Source organism: Gouania willdenowi, chromosome 5 (assembly GCF_900634775.1).
Source record: "Gouania willdenowi chromosome 5, fGouWil2.1, whole genome shotgun sequence".
NCBI classification, from domain to species: Eukaryota; Metazoa; Chordata; class Actinopteri; order Blenniiformes; family Gobiesocidae; genus Gouania; species Gouania willdenowi.
Window position 1 is genome coordinate 766,312 of NC_041048.1, and position 18,116 is coordinate 784,427.

Here is an 18,116-nt window from a genome sequence, read left to right on the forward strand (position 1 = left end):
AAAGTCTCCACAGACATTTTTTACCTGAAATGATGAAGTGACGAGAACTTTGACCTTTTCCTAAAGAACCAATGAAAGGTTGGAGCAGTTAAAGCCAATTAATGACCTTTTCTTCATAAAAGTCCAAATATGAAGCAAAGACAACAAATGTAGAATAAATGGAACAAATACGTGTTTAACAAGACTCAGATTCTAGAAGTAAAGCTGATTTTTTGTTTTCAGATCACCAAAAACAAATGACTTTTCAGACTTTTACAGTTATTTTCTGGTTCTTCTAGTCACGTGTAAACACGACATTATTAATTATAAAGTCAGACTTTCACTGCATTATCATCTTGTTTTAATTCGTTGATAAAAACCACAGATTTGGTCAAAAACATTGAAAACACAAAGCTAACGTCTGCTAGTTTTGGTTAAACCATAACATCTAACCATCGTCGTACCTTAAAACAACAAATAACTTACAGTATTATTGACTGTTTTTTATTGTATCGCCTCAAAACAACGTTAGTTATTAATTAAACTTTTAGGGAGTTATCGTTTGACTTTTAGTTCAACGATAGTGAAGTGGTCCCCATAATAATATTGTATGGTGATATCGATACGTACGGAATAATAAGTGATTAAAGAAAGGTCCAGGATGTGAACCTCCTTCCTCTGTGTGGGAAATGAAGCGTATCTATAATATTAATGTAGTCATAGTTTCTCCAGACATTTTTATTGAATTTTTTCAAAAAGATTCTTTGGAGTCCAAATAAAAGACGATGCAGTGACTTTTGGACACATCAGGACTTGCAGGTTCTCTGTTTTCAGAGTTTGTGACTTCGGTCTTGGTGTTTGGCGAGCGTCTCGCTGCCGAGTCTTCCTTTAACGTTGAACATTCCGTGGTTGCCTTTGGTTTCTAACTTCCTGTTTTTCTTAAGAAAATACAAACATATCTGAGACGAGACGAACACAACATGAACGCTGCGTCTCCGTCAGAAACAGCTTTAAGAAAAGTTTATGTAAATATAATTCTGGGTTGTTTTTAATCAATGGGTTCATTAGAAAATGGAAATGATAAAAACAGCTGACTTTCTTACTGCGTAAATGTAAATAAGGCCTTTATTTAGACGCATGTTTGGTGTTAAATACTCTGCTTTCCTTCTAAAGGGAAACGTTGATTTCTTAACTTTATTTCTTGTTTTTCTTTGCACACATTGTTATTATTATATAACCACGTTCTATTGATTCAAATGTCAATAAAAGACAAAAACTACCAAGTCTGAGTTGCGTTTTACTTTGAAAGGACAAGAGAAAATGTCTATTTTCAGATTTTGTTTATTGAAACAAAAACAACTGGGGTAGATAACTACATTACAGTTTTATTTTTGTTATTAAACTGATTTTTTTAAAGCGTTTTTTTTTCTTTTTTACTTCTTTGTAATTCAAAGATTCAAGTGAAGTGAAAAGTTTGATAACAATGAATTTAAATAAGAAGATGCGTCAAAACCTTTGTGTGTTTCATTGTTTATAAACATTAGTGTAGATGTTTAGACGTAAATTATAGTTGTTTATTTAAACCTTTTAAATAAAAGACTTTCTGTCGTTGTTCAATGAGTCAAAAACATTGATTTGCTTCTGAAAGCAGTCGTGTGGTTTAGATGGAGGTTCAGCTCAGACCCTACGGGTTCCTCCATGGACTGGTTCCTCCATGGACTGGTTCCTCCATGGACTGGTTCCTCCATGGACTTCCTCCCAGTGTGTCCAGTTCAGTACCAGTTGGTGCAGGAGATCATGTAGCACATGTCGTCCACCTGCCGCCCTCCCATCATGCACTGGGGCTGCTCTCCCTGCGTCGCTGTGAAAACACGTTGAATAACAGAGTTTTCTTGTTCAACAACAAAAAAGTCAAACAAAAGTTTATAAAATAAAATAAATAATGTTATGAGAAACCTTAGAAGGAAAAACACCTTAAAACATGGAGAGAATGCAGAGAAATTATCCCCACAACAGAATGTGTTTATAAATGCATGAAAGAAATACACATTAAAAACTAAAAGTAACTCATATAAAAAAGAAAAAAACTAACTAAATGTGAACAGAAGAATATTTGCTAATGTTTCTGTTTGCTGTGTTTACACTGACAGTCTTTAATGTTTACCTTCAGAAACACTGTCAGTAGTTGTGGTTTCCTCTGTCTGTTGTTCTGTCTGTTGATCTGTCTGTTGTTCTGTCTGTTGTTCTGTCTGTTCTTCCTCCGTTTGTTGTCGACTCTGATCTCCTCCCATCCTGGGTGGTCTCACCTGGGAACTGTTGGACAGACGTGATAGAACATCACATGTCATCATACATCTAATGTCCTTCATTGGCTTTTTAATCATTCACATTAACAAAGTTGTCCTGGGGTTTCCATGGATACGGTTGATGGTAAGTGTTGAAAATCCTCAAACAAACCTGTGTTACAAAAAACTAGGTGAAGTACAAAACTAGGCCGTTTAGAACATCTAATTCAACCCTTAGACGACAGTAATTATAATCCAGTTAACATCTCACATTTTTAGAGGCTTTAAGTTTTCCCACAATTCTATCACATGAATGCAGATATTTCTTATCCAAATTATAGAAATAAATCTGAATCTTTCAAAAAATCTTGCAATTTCTCACAAATAATTCCACAAAAATTGTTGCCATAATCAATAATGTTTTTGACTAAACAGACTCAAGGTTAAAATAATCCTGGTTTAATCCGGTAACTGGGTTTGTGAACCCACTCCTGGTTTTATTAATGTTTGCCATCTATTAGCCCAATAAAACAGACGACAGTCCGTGTCTGTTACCGTCTGTTACCGTCTGTTCTGGCTGTTTCTAGGCAGATTTCCCTGTAGACGTGTCCGTAGATCCACACAGACCTGTGACGTCACACTCCGCCATGGAAACATTTCAGGAAGGAACCACAGACCAACACGGAGCGGAGTGATACATCTAGCTGGAGCGGAGTGATACATCCAGCTGGACAGGATCCCGCTGCTGTGACGTCACACAGGTGCTGGGCTAATGGCAAACGTTCCCAATAGTGACGTCACACTAGGAGTTGAAGGTGATTGGCTGAACAAACAGAGTGGGCGGTCGCTGGTTGCTAAGCGGAGTGAGGCAGAATGAGACGGAAGCCGGCGAGGTTTTAGTCTTTCGCTCAAAAAATGACAATATTTCTACTTTTGATTTTTATTTCACACCTAAATGTTCATCGTTACTTTATTTCACTTCAGGGAAATAAGATGAGATGTTTGAAAGGCTGAAAACACCCATTTTTAAGGTTCAGGAAGAAAATAAAACTATTTTGTATTCGAAAAGAATTCAGTAGTGAAATAAAGAGTAGAAGTACAGTAACTTTATGATGTCTGTCATTACAGAAACAAAACAACACACAGAATACCTAAAAACACCTGAAAAATAGGAGTAGAAATCATGACTTTTATCTTGAAATATTACAATTTTAATCTAAAAATATTCTGACTATAATCTCATGAAAAACTACAATTTTATTAAAATACGACTTTATTCTCACAGAATTACAACTTTATTCTTGAAATATAGTGACTTTAGTCTCTTAGTACCAGATTTGTATTTTTATTTAAATGTGGCCCTAATATGCAGTCGTAATGGATGGATATTTTTTGTTTTAAAATATAACATTTTTGCAAACATTTGTATTTTTCAGATACATTATGTTTTAAAAACACTCTGATTAGAAAAATTTAAGCAGAATAATTTTGTTAGATCTTGGGTTTAAAGGAATCTGTGACTTGAATGTGAATAAACTTAGTTTGAAAAATGGAACAAGAAAAATAATGTTTGTCTGACGTTACTTACGTCTAATGTCACTATTAAACCACCAATTAACCCTAAAAAAGGGGAAAAAAACTTTAAACTATTAATATAATGTCTAAACTCTATTAGAAAAAGATGAAAATTTGGAAGGTGTTTGAGAATTTAGATTTATGAATAAGGAATTTTCCATTAACATTATGAGTCAAATTATGAAATTTATTGACTTGTTTTTTCTTTGAAGAAAAAAATTAAATCTTTTGATGTTATTTTTGATCATGTTTTTGGTTGTGTTGTAAACATAATCATTAACCACATTCCAGAATAATAAAGTAAATTGGCAGAGGTCAAATAAATGTAGTCGTTTCAGGTTCGTTTAAACTAAATGTGCATTTATTGCTCTTATCTGTATATTTGGAAATGAACATTTACGGGGATAAATGTTGTCTAAAATTTTGAAATATACTTCTCTGATTTTATTATATATACAAAATTGAAAGGGGCATAATCAAGCTTTTTCCACTTTATATTTTCATGATGTGAGTTCCAAATTGCTTTATCTCTGGGTGTATTTTATTGTGAAGAAGGATTTATTTTCTTATATGTTCATTTTTACTCTTTTTATCAGTTAGTTTAACACCACTTAACAAAAGGGTGATTTGGTTTGTATATTTGATATTTTAGATGACCTTTTAAAAGTTAAGTTGTGCCTGAAGAAATAGCCTTTGACATTTATTTAAACTCCTTATATGTTACAGGAAAGGATTTAGTGATACATTCATATAAGAAAAAACACATCGATTATCATCAAAGAAATCAATAAGAACAAAAGAGGTGAAATAACTGCTTTTATATAAACAACTGTTTCCTGTGTCTCCAACATTCTGTCTGTATTTGTTTCATGTTTTCCCTGAGTTTTGTTCTGTTCTGTAAAAGAAAGAAAAGTACAGTAGGGGGCAGCATCACCTCCTAGGACCCGCCATTAATCCCAGAGAAGAAGAATGACGTCACAGTTTGGAACGTAAAGCGGAAGTCAACACGTGGGTGTTCCGGAGCTCGTGTTTCATCGGCCGTGAGGAGATTTTTTTTAAATAAACATTGTTTATTTTCCGCAAACGGGCGCGAGGATAAGTCGGTGAGCACGTGACGGGCCTGCTGATCGTTACCGAACCCACACCTTTAAACATTCACTATCCGCTGCGTCATGGCGGTCAGAACTTCCTTTGAGAAGAACAACGAGGTGGGCTGCTTCGCTAAACTCACCAACACCTACTGCCTGGTGGCCATCGGAGGATCCGAGAACTTCTACAGGTGAGCGCGGTTAATAATCCGGTTAATGGCTCGGTACATGGCCCGGTGTTATAGTTTAAGTGGCGACCATTTTAACTGGCGACCGACTTCCGGTAGCGTGGCTTGTTGCCACAGCAATGGCAGATGTGTTCAAAAAGGACCAGGGTGCATAGCTGCCCGCGTTGATGCCGGGTAGCTTTTATTCACGTTGTACAACTGTTTAAAGTGTTAATATGTGATTGTGTTTGTAGCTCTGTGTGCGGACGCGTTACATGTAGAAAAGCAGACTTCTCGGTGCAAAGTGGACTCACCACGGCTGTTGTAAACAGGAAGTTACGTGTCTCGCACTTCTTCATCCCTATGTGTTTCTACAAAATCTACAGTCTGTATAATATGATGAAACAATAAAACAATAAACACGTGTATGATCTGTGTCATACAAATAAATAAACAAACTGTTGAATTGCTTCCACTGGGGATCGATCCTTAATCAATGAGAAAAAATCAAATCTTCACTACTACAATCAAAGGTTTCAGGTCACAGTGATAAATTGTAAACTTTACATAAATTGTAAAGTTTACAAAGTCCGAAACAAAGTCATAGTTCTGGACAGTGAAGGCTGAAGTTTGGCTCCACAGATTGTTTGAAAAATATTCTTAGTGATTTGTGAACAAAAACAATGATGAAATATCTTCTCTGTGTGTAAATTCAGGTAAACGTGGTCACAAGTTAACATGGAAATAGTGCAGTTCCTCTGCGACCTCCAATAAAAACAATATGTAAAGATTAGAACCATTTATTACAAGCTGATCAATGGTCGAGTGGTTAATGCAGCGAATGTAAAGATTTGATTTTTTCTCATTGATGAAGGATCGATCCCCAGTGGAAGCAATTCAACAGTTTGTTTATTTATTTGTATGACACAGATCATATACGTGTTTATTGTTTTATTGTTTCATCATATTATACAGACTGTAGATTTTGTAGAAACACATAGGGATGAAGAAGTGCGAGACACGTAACTTCCTGTTTACAACAGCCGTGGTGAGTCCACTTTGCACCGAGAAGTCTGCTTTTCTACATGTAACGCGTCCGCACACAGAGCTACAAACACAATCACATATTAACACTTTAAACAGTTGTACAACGTGAATAAAAGCTACCCGGCATCAACGCGGGCAGCTATGCACCCTGGTCCTTTTTGAACACATCTGCCATTGCTGTGGCAACAAGCCACGCTACCGGAAGTCGGTCGCCAGTTAAAATGGTCGCCACTTAAACTATAACACCGGTACGGGCGGCATATAGAGGGTTTTCACGGCGCATCATTAACCCGCAAGTCGCCATTTTGGAGATAAGCAGCCAGTTTACAAACAGCACACAAACAAGCAAATCCCGAACTTTGAGAGGAAATGGTGAACTATTGCCGTGTTTCTGGCTGTACTAATCAGTCAGAACGTGAAAATCATAGAGTTTTATAGACTGACAAAAGTTCTAACAGATCAGGAAGAATAATGTCTGTATTTTATAGTCATTAGTTCTACATCAGTAGAGCAGTGACATGTGACTAACTCACCATTGTTACACCAGTTGTTATTGATGTTTATGTAAACATCACCACCATCATCTCCTGTTTTACATTTAAATCCAGCTCTAGTTTGTTCTCCAGGGAACAGACATTAGAACACAGGATGGAAGGAAGCAGTGTTTTTCTGAGGATTAGCTTTTAGCTTGATTGCTAGCCCTGTTCCTGCTTCTGATCACACCGCTTACATCTCCTCTGTTGGCGGACACCGCTGGTACGAGGCTCTGTACCAGCCGCTGGATGTAGCGGTCACAACCCATAGGTTGGGAACCTCTGCTGTACTGTGACATCGGACATGACATCACAATGACTAATTATATCAGATCTTATTTCCTTCAACACTAACTGTATCAGACTGCACTCATCTGACCCTAACAGCACAAGCCACTCCCACACCATTGTTCTGACCAATCCTGTGTGTGTGTCAGTGTGTTTGAAGGTGAGCTCTCAGAAACAGTTCCCGTGGTCCACGCCTCCATTGCTGGCTGTCGGATCATTGGCAGGATGTGTGTGGGTGAGTGACCGCCTGGCTCCGCCCCCAGCCGCTGTTATTGGTGCGTCTATGGTGAATGTCTGTTTCCCCGCCCACAGCGAACCGTCATGGTCTGCTGGTTCCCAACAACACCACGGACCAGGAGCTGCAGCACATGAGGAACAGCCTCCCGGACGCCGTGCGTATCCAGAGGGTGGAGGAGCGTCTGTCGGCGCTAGGAAACGTTATCGCCTGCAATGATTACGTAGCTCTGGTTCACCCAGACCTGGACCGGGTGAGGCCCCGCCCCCTACACTCTGTCACACAGTGAGCACTGTGCTAACGGTGCTTACTGTCCTCAGGAGACGGAGGAAGTGCTAGCAGACACTCTGAAGGTGGAGGTGTTTCGTCAGACGGTGGCAGAGCAGGTCCTGGTGGGGTCCTACTGTGCCTTCAGTAACCAGGGGGGCCTCGTTCACCCAAAGACCTCCATCCAGGACCAGGATGAGCTGTCCTCACTGCTACAGGTCCCCCTGGTGGTGAGTGCTGGGGCCACGCCCCCTCCGTGTGTTTGTGTGTGTCCTCACTGCTGTGTGTGTACGTGTGTCACAGGCAGGCACGGTGAACCGAGGCAGTGAGGTGATCGCAGCGGGGATGGTTGTCAACGACTGGTGCGCCTTCTGTGGATTGGACACGACCAGCACTGAAGTGTCCGTCATAGAGAGCGTTTTCAGACTGAGTGAAAACAGCACGCAGTCAGATATAGCTACTAGCATGAGAGACTCACTGATAGACAGGTACACACACACACACACACACACAGGTCGTAGTATATTAATATGAACTGTTCGTACGTTCAGATCTGAGCGGTGCACTAAATTGACCACACTCTATTGATCAATAGATGTGATCAGATCTACAGTATGTGTGATCTGATCTCATGTAGATCATGTGAGTGGATTAGTGGAGCAGCACATTCTAATGTGACTGAGTCTGAAAATAAAGTCATAAAAAAGATTTAAACATAATGTATCACACATTCAGAACTAATGTAAACACTTATATTAATGTTTTCAGGCTGTGGAGGAGAAACATTTCACTTATTTTCCATAAAGTGAAGGATGTAGGTTTGAGCTCCGTCCAGATACCAATGATCATAAATCACACGTTGGTCCTGTCCTACACATTATGACCTCACGTTTACACACACAGGTGATAAATGAGGATGTGTGCAGGTAACAGACAAAAACCTGGTTTGTAAACGTGAGATCACACTGTGTCTTAGAACACATTTATAATCATTGGTATCTGACCAATCACAGCACACCAATGTTGCTGGATTATATTGTCATTAACATAATACGTCCTTAAATCTTCCTGGTTCAGAAGCTCCGCCCACTGAGGTCAAACAAACACTGGCAAACTGGACTTAAAGGTAGAGTTTAGCAGCGTTTTGGTGTTTGTCGCTGTGGGGCCACCGTATAAATCAGCTACTGATCAGGTGACGTCTGCCCCCCTGTGTGCACTGAGAACAACTACACATCAGAGAAACAGAAATATGAGGTTAATATCGTCCTCTGTCCACACGCTTTAGACAATAAATATCACATTAAAATAAATTAAAAAAGCTCTTTTCAAAGCCTTAAAATGACTAAATGTTGTTTTTTTTTTGTCTGTTTATTTTGCCTTTAACCAATTTTACCTGTAATTCATCACATTATTGATTACATACTGCAGCACATTAGAAACAGATTCAAGTTTATTTTAAATCATGAATGAGATCATGCGTATGCATACGTGTGTGTGTGTGTATGGGGGGTGGATCCATTCTAAATTAATGCGCACCAGTCTAACGAACGTGTACCCTGAGTCTGTACGTCTGATCTACATTTCCATAGACTTAGAATGTGTAGACGGGCTCAATACACAAGTGTGTTTGCAGACGTGTTAACACGTTAATGTATATACACATTAAAGTGTACACACACCTACACCACACCTGGATGTACACCTAACAACATAAATATATCAGTCACACGTAGACACAGGTGTGTAGTGAGTGAAGCTATAGTGATCATGTGACCTTCACTATGTAGCACCGTCTACGTGACATGTAAACACAGGTGTGTGTGTGTGTGTATAACAGACCACCATTTAGTCTGGTTACAGTCTGTGCCACTACACCTGTCCATAGAGTGGTAGTGACTGTAGTGTTACACACTGAGTCAGATCATTGCTGTGATTGGACAGGATACAACACACACACTTACTGACATACATACGTGTGTACGCCTGACAATTATTTTCTAAATGTTTACATGTCACACAGACGGTGCTACATAGTGAAGGTCACATGATCACTATAGCTTCACACACTACACACCTGTCACTACACATAACTACTGACATTAGGTAAGTTTAGTGAAAGTTAGACACGTACACGTGTGTTACACTGGTGTGTGTGAATTTAGAATGATTCACCCCCCATAGTGTGTGTGTGTTCTCTGTAATAACGTGAGCTTTAATAAAATTCATTATATTTACTTTAATTAGTTTTAATAATGTGTTTAGATCTGTTCTGAATGTGTCTGTTTATGTTTAAATAACAACTGACATTAGTTTAATAATTATTTCCAGATTATCTGAACCAGATCAGATCTTGGTCAAATGCACATGGTGAACTGAACGTTACAACTTATGTTAAATGATGGCCAGTGTGTACATGAACACACACACACACACAGCCTGTGGTGTGTGTGTGTGTGTGTGTGTGAGCTGTAAAGAGTTAATCATCAGAATGTGTGTGTGTGTGTCCCCAGCATGGCCTAACCTCTCCATGAAGGACGTCAACGTGCTGCTGGTTCCTGGATGTACTGGGTCAGGATGTAACTGTGCTGTTGTGTGACCTCAGTGTGAGGTCCAATAAAACCTCATCTTTTTACTCTGCTCACGTGTGATTGGCTGACCACGGACACAGGTGGAGGCGTGGCCTCCCTACAACAGACTGTTGCTAATGCTAATGCTCCCACAAGCACAGGAAGTGTGACTCGTGACGATGTACTGATCAATAAAGTTTGTTTGAAGGTTGAAACAAGTGTTTGCTGTGGATCACATGACTATGTTTTAGTAATAATCAATAGTGACACATAAAGGTGTGTGTGTGGTACTACAGGCTCTAATACTAACATTACACTGACATGATTTAATTTAAGATGAATAAAATACAATTAACTTGTAAATAACAGAAGAATCATTACATAACATGATCCACAAACACAAGGCTTCTCAAAGTGTGGGGCGTGTCCCCTGGTGAGGAATACAGGTATGACAGATGGAGTGCAACCACCTTCAATTTCATACCAAATGTCTTGACATCAATAACACTAAACACAACAAAAGTCAGAATGAGAACCTAAAAATGTAGCAGAAATTAAGAGCATTAAATTATTAGATATGGAACAAGAACTAAAGTGTAAAAATAATGGTTTAAAATGACTTTCCTCTTTAGTTTTCTAAAGCTTTTTGCCACAAATTGTAAATAATGTTCCTTTATTTCCTGTTTTTTTTTTTTTGTATTTTTTAATAGCAATTAGTCATTAACACTTTTAAATTTGGTTTTCAAACAGTTTGATTTATTATGAAATATGTTACTTGTCTCGTTGGTTTAATAAATTAAAAAATGTATTAGTCAGGGTTATTGGGGTCAGTGGGAGTGTAGGGGCGGGGTTTTAGGTTCCCCTTCATTCAAAGTAGAGAACACCCAAAAAGTTAGAGAACCACTGGGTTACCATGACCACCAGTCAATCTATAATACCATCACATCCTTCTCTCCACAAGGGGCAGAGTTTAGGGGCTGAAGTTTATCCACAGCAGGAAGTGATGTTGGAGCAACATCCTGTTTCTGTTGGCGAGTTCCAAACCCTTCAGGTTCAGAAGTTTAAATGTGTCCATGTCTGAATATATTTATGGTTTGTTGTTGTGAGTTTCTCTGTTGGTACAGTGATCACTAATCAATAGGAGAATCATTCAAAGGCATCTTTTGATCCATTTATTGGCGCACACACACACACACACACACACACGGTTCCACATTATGATCCTTCATTCAAACACAGCTTTGGTTTTTAGGGATAAAAACAAGCTTTAAATCAGATGTGAAATATAAAAACATGCATGTGGCTAAACATCGTTAGTGAGACGCCGACTCATCCTGTGCAAACTACACTTCCTGTGTTTAACGTGTGTGAGCGTTAACCCACGCAATGCCCCAGTAACGCCACTAGGGGCAGTGTGAGATTGCAGGTGCTCATAATGTGAGGGTTACAGTCATATATATCTATAATATTATAGATATCTATGGTTACAGTAACCTAAGGGTCACATGACCAAAACAAACAAAACACGCAAACTAACGTCCAACGGGACACTGAAAGGAAAGACACTGGGCGGGGCCGGCCTCTGAGGGGCGGGGCCAGCCAGTAATCAGCAGCCGAACGTCTCCTGGGAGGCGTAGACCATGTAGAGGAAGCCGTCCTCGTCGCGCTCCGTCTCGTAGATCTCAGAGATGGAGGTGGACACAGACACCATGCTGTGCTGGTTGACCAATAGGAAGAAGGCCTGGGTCGGGTTCAGCTGTAGGCGGCGACTGGAGGGTCACATGACACGCAACGTCAAAGATCAGATAAGATAGGACAAGTTTATGTCAGAAAAAATGAGTTAGGATCAATTAAGTTAGGATAAGTTGAGTTTGTTAAATTAAAATAAAGTAAAAGAAAACCAGATAAGTTCTGGTAAGACAAATTAAGATGAGTTAAGATATTTAGATAAACTAAAAATAAAGGATAACTCAAGGCAAGAAATGCTCAGTAAAGTTAGATTAATACAAATGAGGATAAAGTGATGTAACACTAAGATGAGTTAAGATAACATAGCGTTAAGGTTTGTAAATGAACTCATGTCAGGATAAATTAAGATTAGAAATACAAAAATAAGTTAAGAAAGAGTGGGATAAGAGAAAGATTTGTAACTTAAAGAAGTTAAGATTAGTTAGAATGAGTTAACATGAATAAATTGAGTTTAATCATGTGTGTGTGTGTGTGTGTGTGTGTGTGTTACCGTATAATTTTCACCAGTTCACTCATGTTAACATGGTCTGGAACCAGAAACTTGGTTTTGTCGAGAACAGGAAGCTGTTTTTCTCCTTTATAACGCTCAATAATCACCTGCACACACACACACACACACACACACACAGTCAGTATGACATACACACACACACACACACACACACACACACACACAGTCAGTATGACATACACACACACACACACAGTCAGTACGACATACATACACACACAGTCAGTATGACATACACACACATACACACAGTCAGTACGACATACATACACACACAGTCAGTATGACATACACACACACACACACACACACAGTCAGTACGACATACATACACACACAGTCAGTATGACATACACACACACACACACACACACAGTCAGTATGACATACATACACACACAGTCAGTATGACATACACACACACACACACACACACACAGTCAGTATGACATACATACACACACAGTCAGTATGACATACACACACACACACACACACAGTCAGTATGACATACATACACACACACACACAGTCAGTACGACATACATACACACACAGTCAGTATGACACACACACACACACACACACACACACACAGTCAGTATGACATACACACACACACACACACACACACACACAGTCAGTATGACATACATACACACACACACACAGTCAGTATGACATACACACACACACACACACACACACACAGTCAGTATGACACACACACACACACACACACAGTCAGTATGACATACACACACACACACACACACACAGTATGACATACACACACACACACACACACACAGTCAGTATGACATACATACACACACACACGGTCAGTATGACATACACACACACACACACACACAGTCAGTATGACATACATACACACACACACACACACACACACACACACACACACACACACACACACACACACAGTCAGTATGACATACACACACACACAGAGTCAGTATGACACACACACACAGACAGAGTCAGTATGACACACACACACACAATCTCAGGTCTTACTGGGATCTTGTTGGGGTGCTGTTCTCTGATCTGTTGAACTTCTTTGCACCGATCAGCTGTAACACACACACGGTCAAAGGTCACTGTGAGCACAAACCACTCCTTTGTTCACGTGTGAACATTTACAAGGTTCTAGTTTTCAACCTGTGGGTGAGGATCCGTCACTGAGCGAAACACCGTGACGTCACTGTTGTCCATTCTAACCAGTGACATCACCATCTGACACTTGACTAACTCTCCACCCAGTGAGGACGGGCCGCTCTACTCTGAGCTCCTCCCTGTTTACAGGCCGATGCGTCAGCTGTTATGGTTTAGCTCCACGGAGCCTCGGCCCCTGGACCGGCGGGTCCGACACAGCCGTGGCCGAGGAGGAGGCTCTTCCTCCGGGGGAAGACGGAGCCTGAGGGGTCGGTGACTGGTTCCACATTTTAACACTAATTTACATCTACATAACTTACCATTATATCTATAATTTCCTTCTCATATATAGTAGTAATAATTATGATATATTTTTTAGTTTTTCAGCCAAAGTAAACAACAGCAGAGTGTTTGTCAACAAAGAGGCCGAGCTAGGCGGCTAACGGCCCGGCTAACAGCGGCCGCTGCTCCAGGAGAACCAGAGCTTTCTTACCAAAGCTCCTCCGCTGCTTGAAGGGCCTATCGGACGGCATGTCTCTGGGTGTCAGGCTGGAGAATAACGCTGGTTGTTCGGTGTGTGTCTGTGCTCAGGTCGGTCTGAAGATACAGAGGCTCCGCAGCAAGAAAATTAAACCTGAGCCGTGACGTCACACGTAGATTTAAAGGGGACGTACGCTGTTTATTACACAGCTGTTATTATTATTACTGATACTATTATTATCATTAATAGGGTTACTATTATTATAACTAATACTATTATTAGTATCATTAATAGGGTTACTATTATTATTACTGATATTACCATTAATAGGGTTACTATCATTATTACTGATATTATTATTAATAGGGTTACTATCATTATTACTGATATTATTATTAATAGGGTTACTATCATTATTACTGATATTATTATTAATAGGGTTACTATCATTATTACTGATATTATTATTAATAGGGTTACTATCATTATTACTGATATTATTATTAATAGGGTTACTATCATTATTACTGATATTATTATTAATAGGGTTACTATCATTATTACTGATATTATTATTAATAGGGTTACTATCATTATTACTGATACTGTTACTATTATTATTATCATTATCGGGGTTACTATTGTTACTAATACTGTGAGTATTATTACCAGCTCTTACCAGTGTAATGATGGATCAGTGACTGTTTATTGAAATAAAAAGGGAAAGACAAACATACTTTGTAGTTTTTAATTATTGATCGTCCACAGACGTGTGTGTAACTCTGAACAACAACGCAAACAAAGCAGCCTGGAATGATTGAATGTATAAAATAAAACAGAGACTCCGCCCCCTCTCCTTCAGTCCGACGGGTTCTGGATGACGATGAGGAAATAATCTTTATCTGAGGAGACAAAGAAGACCACGTTAGCGACGGAGGAGTCGGCGTCGCCGTGGAAACCGGTGTGAGCCGGTACTGACCCGGGGCGATCATGATCTCATTCTTCTTGGAGCGCACTCTGAGGAAAGTGAGGTCGTTCTGAGGGTCAATGTCTCGGACCGTGCTGCGAGCTTTCATCAGCAGCTGGTGGAGGAGGGCGGAGTACTGCACCGTACTGGAGTTATCCAGGGTGCTCTTTATGGGGATACCTACACACACACACACACACACATAAATACTCAGTGTGTGTACTTCAGTAAGCTTTGAAGCAGTCAAACACCTTCTGAGTTGACGATGATGATTCCCTGAACTCCTTTCTGACTCTGGATCCTTTTCAGCGTTTCTTCCACCTCAGCCTGAAAACAAACAAACAAACAAACAAACAAACAACTCTAAAAACACCAACAGGATGTAGTGATGAGGCACAGGAGGAATGGTGCATCGTGGGAAGAATATGCAGCATCACATGTAAAGAACAAAGTCAAGCTTCAAAGGAAACGCTGTGTGTGTGCGTGCGTGCGTGCGTGCGTGCGGGAGGTTTCTTGTGAATTGTTTGTGTGGGGTATTTTTTTAACCTATATAAAGCTCTTTGAATTATATTTTATATGTAAAGTGCTAAATAAATAAAGTTTGATTTGATCAGCTAACACAGAGACTTAATACTAAATTAATTTACTCAAACAGAATTGGCAATATTATTATTATTTTTAAATATATTATAAATATCAACAAAATTATGAGAAAATATCACGCTAAACCTGAATATCATATTTTAAACATTTTAGGGTAAAAAAAAAAAGGGGGGAAAGAAATCCTGTTTTAGCTAAACTGACGACGCCCGGTGTTACGATTCAACTGGTGTCCGGTCTAACTGGTGACAACAGTCATCACAAAGGTGACTTTTTGACAGTGAATGTTGTTTTGTTTTTTTAAACATACATATTATTGACATGTTTTTAAACTATATCGGATTAAAGTGACATTTATGAGATACCTGTTAAACATTTAAACTTTAGAAATATCAGATTAGCATCGTTTAGTCAGCGCCCGCTGCCGTTTATTAAATATGTTAATTAAAACATGTAGATTTAATAAACACAGATAGGAATTATTATATGTATTCTATAAAATACTTTTCAGCCAACAGCTCCGTGTTTTTGAGCTGAAATAAGATCCGTTACTACTGCCAAGCAGTCTCCAGTTGACTCGGTCACCAGTTGAAACACAACCCCGTCACCCAAACAAAGCTAGCTGCTGTTAGCACAGCGGCTATAGCCTCAGTAATGGCCAAATGTTACCACAGCAACACATTAAACACACAACTACAGATAAACACAAAAAATATGGAGGTAGTTTCTCACCATGATGGATTAGAGAAGGTGAGTTCAGCTCAGAGAAACAACAGTGACAGTTAGCTACTCGTTCCGTTCTCTTCCTCTGTGGGTTAAAGCTAACCTATAAACACATTAGCATTAGCGCTACCTGTGGATGGAAGAGGAACTGCATGTGGCTCCAGGAAAACACACAAAACGACAAAAAATAAAATAAATAAATACTCAAAATCCGCAAAAAATACATAAAATGAAAAAAAATACATATACATAGTTTATTCTCTGTGGGCTGTACTAAGACACTGGTTAACTTTTTACCAGGATAAATCACCATGGTAACTGATGCTGAATGGCTGACTTGGTCCAGCCCAGGTCTGCGTACGAATATTCCCTCCTATCTCCTTTCCTATCCACTCTTCCTTAACCCTGTGTGGGACGTCACATGGTTAAGGAAAGGTGTTAGGTGAGGAGTTAGGAAAAGGTGATTACGTTTGTTTATACAATAAGACACACTTCCACTAGGTGACGTAATAATCTGACGCTGTGAAGGTCAGTGACGTCTGTCGTGGTGAAAAAACTACACAATTCCTAAAATAAACTAAAAGCTCATTTCTAACACTTTCACTGATATAATGTCATAAATCATAAGGTTTGAATGTAAATCAAAGGAAAAGAGGTTACCATGGCTACGAGGAACTAAAGGTAAACTAAAGAACGTCACATAGAGAATGGTTGATCACACTCACCTTCTACTCACTAATATTAATTATGATTAATAAAACATGTGGTTAAAAATGTCTCTGATCATTTTTCTAGAACCACAGAGTGTCTGTTTTGTCAGTTATAATCTGATTATATCAGTGAGTGCAGTCAGAGGAGACAAGGTAGGCAGTGCCTACCCAAGGGTGAATTGATATTGTAATGAACTCTGTTGGGAGGAGATTCCCTGCGTTCTGATTCCTGGGGGCGGAGATTCACAGCTGAGCTGATTGATTGCCCTCACATTTTGGTGACTTTTCTACTTGAAAGGTAATTACTGCTGCTTGATTTACGTTATGTTTGATTTGTAATTGTTACACTAGAACTATGTAGTGCATGTGTTGTTCATATGTGCACAGCAGCCTCTGTGTGGGTGCTGTAAGTGTTGTTGCTGCTGCTGAGGTGTGTGCACATAGAGAGAGAGAAGCGCTGCAGTAATATGCTTTTAACAGAGCATGTTATATTACTGTGATGTTGCTGTCAGGCTAACGCTAGCTTGTTAGCGCTTCTGAGGGAGGGACTTTGGAAAGTTTGGAGGCAGGGCAAGAGAGAAGCGGGGGGGGGGGGGGGGGGGGTATCTGAGAGTTGCTATCTCCACCTTTAAATACACATATACACTACACCATATACACTACACTATATATACTACTGTTATGCACCCGTCTAGGAGGTCAGTACATAACCATATTACGCCGGAAGGTATTTGTCCCCAGTCCCCAAATAAATGATATACCATGTATACTACACTATATATACTACACTATGTATACTACACTATATATACTACACTATGTATACTACACTATATATACTACACTATATATACTACACTATATATACTACACTATATATACTACACTATATATACTACACTATATATACTACACTATATATACTACACTATATATACTACACTATATATACTACACCATGTATACTACACTATAAATACTACACTATATATACTACACTATATACACTACACTATATATACTACACTATGTATACTACACTATATATCCTACACCATATATACTACACTATAAATACTACACTATAAATACTACACTATATATACTACACCATGTATACTACACTATAAATACTACACTATATATACTACACTATATACACTAC

General features: G+C 39.1%; 4 protein-coding genes across 4 annotated transcripts in view; 2 read left to right on the forward strand and 2 right to left on the reverse strand.

The window, feature by feature from the left end:
- The first annotated feature begins 4,789 nt into the window (after positions 1–4,789).
- Positions 4,790–10,246, forward strand: eif6 (eukaryotic translation initiation factor 6). The gene is made up of 6 exons (XM_028447031.1): positions 4,790–5,118; positions 7,112–7,197; positions 7,275–7,450; positions 7,518–7,694; positions 7,768–7,952; positions 9,975–10,246. Exons 1-6 carry the CDS (start codon positions 5,012–5,014, stop codon positions 9,982–9,984), a joined length of 741 nt encoding a protein of 246 aa, XP_028302832.1. The 5' UTR covers positions 4,790–5,011; the 3' UTR covers positions 9,985–10,246.
- A 931-nt stretch (positions 10,247–11,177) lies between these two features.
- On the reverse strand, positions 11,178–14,135 carry map1lc3a (microtubule-associated protein 1 light chain 3 alpha). Its single transcript, XM_028446814.1, has 4 exons — positions 13,964–14,135; positions 13,333–13,388; positions 12,271–12,377; positions 11,178–11,800 (listed from the first exon to the last, which is right to left on the reverse strand). Exons 1-4 carry the CDS (start codon positions 14,001–14,003, stop codon positions 11,638–11,640), a joined length of 366 nt encoding a protein of 121 aa, XP_028302615.1. The 5' UTR covers positions 14,004–14,135; the 3' UTR covers positions 11,178–11,637.
- A 550-nt stretch (positions 14,136–14,685) lies between these two features.
- dynlrb1 (dynein, light chain, roadblock-type 1) lies at positions 14,686–16,372 on the reverse strand. Its single transcript, XM_028447571.1, has 4 exons — positions 16,251–16,372; positions 15,170–15,245; positions 14,931–15,098; positions 14,686–14,853 (listed from the first exon to the last, which is right to left on the reverse strand). Exons 1-4 carry the CDS (start codon positions 16,251–16,253, stop codon positions 14,810–14,812), a joined length of 291 nt encoding a protein of 96 aa, XP_028303372.1. The 5' UTR covers positions 16,254–16,372; the 3' UTR covers positions 14,686–14,809.
- A 180-nt stretch (positions 16,373–16,552) lies between these two features.
- The window catches only part of smpd4 (sphingomyelin phosphodiesterase 4), a 9,329-nt gene continuing 7,765 nt past the window's right edge, over positions 16,553–18,116 (forward strand). Inside the window, exons 1-2 of the mRNA XM_028445969.1 lie at positions 16,553–16,592; positions 17,082–17,104. Coding sequence (XP_028301770.1) covers positions 16,553–16,592; positions 17,082–17,104 — 63 coding nt within the window. The remainder of the gene's footprint in view (positions 16,593–17,081; positions 17,105–18,116) is intronic.